This window comes from Sprattus sprattus (assembly GCF_963457725.1).
Source record: "Sprattus sprattus genome assembly, chromosome: 2".
NCBI classification, from domain to species: Eukaryota; Metazoa; Chordata; class Actinopteri; order Clupeiformes; family Clupeidae; genus Sprattus; species Sprattus sprattus.
The window spans coordinates 36453676-36462779 of record NC_137921.1 but is presented as its reverse complement, the minus strand read 5'-3'; the positions used below and the strand labels follow the sequence as shown (position 1 = coordinate 36462779).

Below are 9104 nucleotides of genomic sequence, written 5' to 3'. Positions count from 1 at the left end.
TTCTCAAGAATGGTTGTGGCCTCATATCCGATAAAAGGCTTTGGCAAATGGGACTCAGTTGACTTCACATCAAGGAGCTTCATTTTTGGTCCTGATAAGGTCTTCCCCTCTCTCACTAGTTTCTCTGGCTTGATGAAACAAGAGAGGAACTCTCTGAGGAGTATTTCCTGCTCATCATGTAGTCGGTGGATCTTTGCTCTTTCGATTGAAAGAGGAGAGTGTACTGTTTCATCACTGGAAGAAGAGATACGTAAAAGTGTAGCTCAAGTAGTGTCCTCTTCTGCTCGAAAAACACCTGCCAAAAGCATAGAAGAGCATTATAAGTAAAAACAAATAGTATACAAGTTACAATTAATGTAATTCTTGACAATAAGTATATCTCATATTGAGGATTGTGAGCTGTTTCTCACTTTTTTGTGAATCCTAGCTTCGTCTCGTCTCGTCTCGTGGGGGGGGGGGGGGGGGGTGTCGTACTACTCATGACTCAATAATAATACTATTAACTAGAATGCGTTTCGTGAACGAACTGCGAGAGTGTGCTTGCTCTGTTTTTCTCTCATGTTTGCTTGTTTATTGTGAAAGGGTTTAGTGTGTTCGTTGGCATAAAAAGTTAGTCTTCTCTTATAAGCCTAGTTAGTACATCTGATTAGAGCTAGCAACCATGAATTGCAGATTAAGGGGTCCCCTATCAGTGTTCATTTTGGCAGCTATTTTAGATTCAGTCTTAAGACAAAAATGCATATTAGTTTTAGTCACATTTAGTCATAATTATCCTTCTTAGTTTCAGTATAGTTTTCGAAAACTGAGCACACTACAATAGCTACGCTGTGTCCAGGTACATCCTCAAACGTTTTTCAGGTAACCTAATGGTTCAAGGTCTCTCATGAATCATTACTCCCAGGACACGGGTTAATGTTAACTCACGCTATCGGTCCTCTCCAACCACATTAGCAACAAAATAAACTGGTGAGCTAACAAGGTAACCATTCTTTCAGTATAAGCTACTTTTGCATATCTACAACGTATAGGTATTACAGCTGCTTAACACAGCTATAACACAGCCACTATATCAATCCACACAACTAAATTCATGAATTACTTCAAAGGTTTACTTCAAAACTTGAATTAAGGAAAAGTATCCCCTGTTACGGCTAGCTGAAACTGCCAGTGGATACTCCCATGGATGGGAGACGTTAGCTGCTACGGCTAACACCATCAGTTTCCATTAAAATTTCAGTCAGTACACTGAAAATGCTGCCATTCAACTCACCTTAACGAAGTGGAAATACGGTAGCTAGGTTAGAAACTGTAGTTACTCTTATTCTTTTTCAAAGTTGAATTGAGAGGGACTGAGAGACGAGGTTCCTTGAATTTGGCGCAGGTGCCAGTGAAGCACAGCTGCAAGCCAGTTTAATGACCCTATTATGATGTCATCATGGCAGAGCACTCTGCCATGCAAGTCTATGGGGGAAAAAGGTGATGAAAAAAGAGGGATAAAAAAGGAGTGACAAGGAGTACCGCCACGAAAAGTCATAGCAACCTGCACCGGATCGGGCCGGACGTTTTGGTGTTTGAATGGCGTCTCTAGCTCAATCGGGCGAGGAGTAGTTAGCTGCAAGAAAAACGGGGAGAATAAATAAAGAAAACTTCACAATAACAATACTGTGCTTCCCTTCGGGCAAGCACACTAATAACCAACATGGTGACTAGCTTTAGCTGTAAGGGGTAAAAAAAACATCCTTCCATTACCTTTGAATATAAAGAAATTAATGAATAAATCATTTAAATAAATAAATACATACATAAATAAATAAATATTTAGGCCAGCATTAAATATATAATAATAATCTACTAACAACGGCAATGTAATGGTAATACGTTAAAAACTATAGGCTATATTTTGTTTTTACTAATGCCCTCTTGAGCTTTGGCGCGCTGCGAGTTATAAAAAAAGCTGCCGTTCCATTCCTTTTGGATCGGTTAAAAGTGTCAGTTTTATTCCTTTAGAGAGGCTCATTTCATTTCAACTGTTTAACTGAAATTCAACAGCTGGTAACCCATAGACATCCTATTACGTAGACGCAGCATTGGTTGCCAGGACGCGAGAAATACGGCGGCCATCTTGGAATGGTGAGTGTCTACTGTAAGAGACAAGATGCCGGGTTGGTGTTCAGCGTACTCCTGCTCAAACGAGCGAACAGTCTCTAACAGAAGTCGGGGCATTACTTTTCACAAGTAAGATTTAACATTACCATACTATTGGTTGTATTTTATGAATGGTATAATATCATACTGCCAGAGTTGAGAATTGAACTCGTATCAGCTAGCACTAAGCTAACACACAACAAGAGTATGACCATGACAGCAAACTTAATGACCCAAATGTATGTAAATAAATGTATGTAAACATGATGAACCAGCACTAATCAAGATTACAACTGACACTTTTGAAAATTTCCAAAAGACGACATTTTAAGGAAGAAGTGGGAAGTGGCTTTGAGGAGGGAGGGATTCACTGCAACTGATCACTCGATCATCTGCAGTCAACATTTTAAGCAGGCAGATTTTGATCGCACTGGTCAGATTGTCCGACTACGTGATGGAGTTATTCCATCCCTTTTCAACTTCCCAGTTCACCTCCAAAAAGTAGGTGAATCATTATAAGGCTATTAGCATTCATACATGTAAATATTCTACTGTCAAACAAACCTATCATTAGTGTGCTTGCCCGAAGGGAAGCACAGTATTGTTATCGTTAAGTTTGCTTTATTTATTCTTCCCGATTTTCTTGCAGCTAACTACTCCTCGCCCGTTTGAGATAGAGACGCCATTCAAACACCGAAATGTCCAGCTCGATCCGGTGCAACCTGCTATGACTTTTCGTGGCGGTACTCCTTGTCACTCCTTTTTTATTCCATTTTTTCATCCCCTTTTTCTCTCATTGACTAACATGGGGAAGGTTGAGCCATTGTGACGTCACCCGCTCTATCAGTCGTTCTCCATTCAACTGTAGGAATATTAAGAGACACCTTCCAGGGCTCTACAGTGCGAGTATTTCACTCGCATAAATAGGTACGTGCAAACTTGAAAAATAATTTACAAGCACAGTGTGCGAGTGACAGACAGTTGTCAATACGGCGCCAAAAAGTGAAGCATGCCATTGATTTCACATGGAAACAACTGACAGGGTCGCGACTCCAGGGTTTTCGACGGGACCAACAGCAGCAGCAGCATAATCATCATCTGGATTTACTGACATTTTCGGTATATATAAACACATAATATCAATTGGTAACTGGTGTGATGTATCCTGTTTATGTCTGATACTTTATAAACATTTATGTTTTACGTTAACTTATTACACTAGGCAGCAGTATTGTGAAGTAGAGCTAGAAATGGCTTTGCTAGCTCCCATATTGTAGCTCACACCAGCAACTGCTCAATTTAGGACAGAAAGGAGTTTGGTAAATTAGCTTGTAACTGTCAATGATAACTAGTTATTAGAATATATTAGCCAACGTTAAGTTGACTTCAAAGGGGCAGTCGAGTGTTTAGGTTGTGTCATCTAGCTTGGAAAGCTAGCTAATAATTTTTGATTGAAGCTTCACGTTAGCCTCTGTAAACGTTTAGCTAGCTAACGTTAGCTAACTATGAGGTAGCATATCCCAAGTAACTTGTTGTGACCGATAGCGTGAGTTAACATTAACCCGTGTCCTGGGAGTAATGATTCATGAGAGACCTTGAATCATTAGGTTAACTGAAAAACGTTTGAGGATGTACACAGTTGTTGTAGTGTGCTCAGTTTTCGAAAACTAGACTGAAACTAAGAAGGATAACTATGACTAAATGTGACTAAAACTAATATGCACTGAATCTAAAATAGCTGCTGAATCTAAAATAGCTGCCAAAATGAACACTGAGATGTATTAATTTTGGCAGCTATTTTAGATTCAGTCTTAAGACAAAAATGCATATTAGTTTTAGTCACATTTAGTCATAGTTATCCTTCTTAGTTTCAGAAGAGGTTTTTCATGGTTGCTAGCTCTAATCAGATGTACTATAGGCTTATAAGAGAAGACTAACTTTTTATGCCAACGAACACCAATAACTACAACTAATTTGACAGACTATAAACCAATGTGATACACGTGCTCTCTAGCTATACAGTAAAAGTGTTGCTTACGTTTGATACTAGACCTACAGTCTAACTCTAACTGCATTAAGTCTAACATATAGGCCTATCTTACAATAAACTTTAAGTAAAGCTGGCTATGTAACCGCATTCATTCCAATATTGTTGCAGAGATGTTTCCTTTTACCAAGATAACAATTTCAACAATTCACTTAGCTCAGTAAGTCAGTATAACGAGACTCTGGAACTATTAGGCTATGACCAAATGTAACACACTAGACCCTTTCACAATAAACAAACAAACAAAAACAGAACAACAAAGATACCCTCATATGTCTAAACGTCAGTGGAGCCAAAATATAATGGTTGAGCTTGGTTGCTTGCTAAAATATAATGGAAGAAGGCCCCACTACACTGATTGAGTAGATGTAAATACATGTTAATTCATTGGCACTTGTTCTCTCTGTCACAGAGCAAGCACACTCTCGCAGTTCGTTCACAAAACACATTCTAGTTTTACATATTGTTTTATGTAACTTATATTAGTATTGTGCATAATGTTTCTTCGATTTAGTTGGTAAAGGGCACAGCTACATCTACCTCCAGAAGAGCCGAAGAAAGCCTGTCTGTGGCCTCTGAGGATACCCCAGAAATGGCAAGCTCAGACCTACAACCTCAGCCTACTGATGTGAGTATTTCTACTTTAAACATCATATAATAATGATTCTGGACTTATTTAAATCTCACTTGTTTTGATGGCACTCATTTAACACACTAAAAAAAAATAACTGGCTTTGATAGCTGATGACTATCAGAAAGAAAGTGGTTGTGGGCCACATAGGATACAATCTTTGTGTGGGCCATAAACTAGTGGTGTCAAAGTGATGTTTTGTAAGTAAAGTAAAACATTACTCAAACCATGTTCATCCCTCTTTCTACTAGGATCATAGCTATGCCTTGCCTGCTTCTCCTACCACTCTTAAGGCGAGACACGGCAGGCAAAAACATCGATTTTTCATTCAGTGGTCAATTTTGAGATTTTGGGCTAGTTTACTCCTTCAATATATGTTCTTTCAAGCTACTATGAAGAAAACGTTGAAAATACACATTTAGATGTTTATTTTATAATATTGTGTTACTTGCGGCAGTAAGTTTCTCCCGATTTTACGGAGAAGTTAGCATTCCAACGCGACATGCTGACTTTCGTCTGTTTACTGAAGTATATCATGACCCACACCGTTTAAAAGCTCTTGGTCTTCCGCACAACACGGTATAACCCAAATAAGGGCATTTCCTTTCTATCAGTAACCAATCGCGAATTTCCAAATGGGGCTTTAACGCTAAAGATGAGCTCTCATTGGCTACAGCTTGTTTCTGCTAACATGATTCGCTCAGACGCATCACGTGGTACACTCTGATACTTCCGTGTTTAGCTTACCGCGGGAGCTTCGAAAATGCCGCCGATACCGAAGATGACATTGAAAAGAAAGCAACAATTGTGCCTGGCAAGGTGTAATAAAGAAAAACAATGCATTCCCACAGCTGATAAACCATCAGGAAGCAGCTCATCTGACCGTAAGCTGTCGTTGGGAAACCGTGGGGGGATTCATGATAGTGACACTGACCGTGCGACACAGCAGTGGCTGATTGTCCATGTCACACGGTTGAATGAATTAATAAACGATCTCTTGTGCCCTAATTGTGCTGCATCAGATCTTTTTATAAACATTGACCCAGAGAACCATGGGTTTTGTAGCAGTCTGCTTCTTGAATGCAGTAATTGCAGAGGACAGAGTGGCTATAGGCGAAGCGTTTATTCATCGACACGGCTGCAAAGCGAGACGCGAGGTGATATCGCGTTTGATGTAAATGTGCGCATGGTGCTTTTAGCACATGAATTGGGGATGGGATATGCTGCACTGCGGAAGGTCAGCAAGGTGTTGGGGATCCCCTCCCTTCATCTAAAAACTTACCAGAGGCATGACAAGCGAGTGACAGGTAGGCTATGGAAGGGATGTTGCTTCTGTTACATTTTTGTCATTGTTGTTGTAACAGTGAACATATTTTCACGAATGTAACATGAATGGATTCATAACACTAGAATAAGTAATCTCATTCATCTTGCACACACACACACACACACAATCACTGTAGTCAGGTTGACACAGCAACACACACACACACATGCGTGCATAATAATGGGTCTGTTGTAATAGTATGACATCATTAGTTAGATATCCAAGCGCCAGGCAGTATGTACCACTTCTATGATGGTCTTTGGTATGACCCGACTTTACAGTCATTTATAGTTTGCTATTGGCTGCTATGACTGCATGGTCTACTCCCTGGTCCTTTCCAAAATAAATTGGGTTTTTGCCACTCAATTGAAAATAAACTTGTAATAAATATTGTATTGCTAAGCTCAAGGAGCAGTTATTGACACAACATGCATTTTTATTTTAGTGGCGGAAATTGAGAGAGGATTGGAGTCACTGCACAAGTCCAGGGAGCAGATCAGGCAGGCATATTCAGATGTTGATCCAGAGTTGGCAGAGTTGTTGAGGCAGGATGCTGATGCTGCAATAAACATCAGTGTCTCTTTTGACGGCACATGGCAGAAGAGAGGTTTCACCTCCAACTATGGCATTGGCGTTTGTATAGACATCCTCACAGGCCTTGTCATTGACTTTGAGGTGTTGTCATCGTACTGTCATGCTTGTGTGCTAAAGCAAGGTGCCAAGAATGAGGGAAAGATCACGGAGGAGGAATTTGTCAGCTGGAGGGAGACACACACAGATTGTGCCAGGAATTACACAGGGTCTAGTAAGGCAATGGAGCAGGAAGCTGCAAAGAGGATGTGGGCCAGGTCCGTCAGTCGCCACCAGCTACGGTACACCGAAATGCTGTCGGATGGGGATAGCTCGTCTTTCAAAGAAGTGTTGTCTTTGAACCCATACCCTGGGCATGAAATTGAAAAGCTTGAATGCATCAACCATGCTCACAAGCGAATGGGCACTGCGCTGAGGAAATGTAGTGCAGAGCGCAAGTTGGGTGGCAAGGGTGTGGGGAAATTGACTGCAAACAAATGCAAAACTCTGCAAAATTATTATAGGGGGGCTATTTTAAATAATCAGGGGTCATTGGATTCAATGAAAGCAGAGATATGGGCAGGCCTTCTACACTGCATGTCGACAGACGAAACCCCATTGCATACTAGATGCAATCCCTCTTGGTGTTGGTATCTGAGGGCAGAAGACCAAGGTGAGACCCCCGAAAGCCACACCCGGCATGCCAAAAATTACCTTTCCCGGGAGGTGGGCCAGAAACTTCTGCCCATATACCACCGCATGTCAAGTGACAGCTTGCTGCAAAGAATGCAGCATGGTGGCACACAAAACGCGAATGAGTGCCTGAATTCAGTAATATGGGCCCGCTGCCCAAAAACTGTTTTTGTGGGCAAAAACAGGGTTGAGGCAGCAGCAAGCATGGCCATCGCCTCTTTTAACGAGGGTGCCTCAGCTATGCTTAATGTAATGGCAAGCCTATGGCTGGAGAGCACAGTCATAACATTAAATTCCATCAAACAGGCAGACGTGCTCAGGGTGTCAAAAGCGAACGCCGTTGAGTTAGCTGGTGCGAAACGGAAACGGAAACTTGTGAGCACGACCAAGAAAGTAAATAGGCACCAACAAGAAATGTCAGAGGGGCTGACATATGGTGCTGGAATGGACATTTGACTACAGAAAGCTGTTGGTCTATCGTTGGTATTGTTCTGTGTCCATACGGTTCAGTGTGTTGTTTTGTTGGCATATTTTTGCATGTTACGGCAGTGTCAGTACAGCAGTTGTGGGCCTTATATGCCTGCCAAGTTATTAAATAATAAATATTCTTGAGTTTGAAATATTGTATACTGTTATTACTAAGGGCCTGAGCATTTATTCTGTTTTTGAGCAATCGTTTCTAATAGAAATTTATTAAATTCCCCTATTTAAATATTTAAATGCCGTTATCTCAAAATGAGTTTTTTGTCATTTTTCAGTATCCATATCTCAGCCTTTGTGGCATCTATGCACACCAAACTTTCCAGTTATACACTTAGCATTATTCTGAAGATATTTACAGAGGGATTTGTTAATATGTCATTCCTGGCCTGATTTATGTGACATTTTGATCAAAAAAAGGTGGCGAAAATCGGTTTTTTAAGGCTATAGACAGTATATTTTGATTTTCTAGGTAATGAAAGCAGATATCCTGAAATCCCTCTGTAAATTTGTTTGCATCTTGTATGACAACAAAATGAAAATAAAAAAAATCACCTGGCTTTATCGTGTGTCCAGTTATGGATACCGGAAATATATGCAAATATGCGCATATTTAATTAGATAATGCCTAATTTGCATAATCAAACATAATAATTTCAGAAACTTGTAATACATTTTTTGTTCATACATGTGTAAGTAATCAACTGAGGAAGTTTCATGGTGATATCTATTATTTTAAAAAATTACCCTATTCACCTGTAGTGTCTCGCCTTAAGACCAGACTCAATGAAGCCTTGGCAAGAGTGGAAAGTCTGGAGCGAGAGAGGAAGAATGCATTCTCAAGAGAGAAGAGGGCAAAGACAACAATGAAAGGTCTTTTGGGAGATTAGAGGGAAAAGAACCGCATTAATGAAGAGCTGAGTGAGAAGCTTTCGTTCTACTCAGTTAAGAGAAAATAAGCACTTTGAAATTCAAGTACATGTTATTGATACTCTCTTTATTAAACTCCTAGGTTAATATTTGACGGGGACTAATTCCTCTTTGCTCATAACATTTCAGATCTAAAGATCTTGGACTTCATACCGAAGCAGGGCCATGAGTATACACAGGAGATCAGAGAATTTGCACTCACACTCCATCTTCATGGCCCAAAAGCCTATAAATATCTTCGAGAGACGTGACATTTTCCCCTCCCACATCCACAGACATTA

The 9104-nt window shown here is 40.3% G+C and overlaps 1 protein-coding gene across 1 annotated transcript; it reads left to right on the top strand.

Moving 5' to 3' along the window:
* Nucleotides 1-2155: 2155 nt before the first annotated feature.
* Nucleotides 2156-8783, top strand: LOC308382255 (THAP domain-containing protein 6-like; the record flags this gene model as incomplete). Its single annotated transcript, XM_080859959.1, has 5 exons — nucleotides 2156-2235; nucleotides 2454-2646; nucleotides 4707-4820; nucleotides 5075-5116; nucleotides 8670-8783. 5 exons carry the CDS (start codon nucleotides 2156-2158, stop codon nucleotides 8781-8783), a joined length of 543 nt encoding a protein of 180 aa, XP_080716085.1.
* Between the last annotated feature and the right edge of the window lie 321 nt (nucleotides 8784-9104).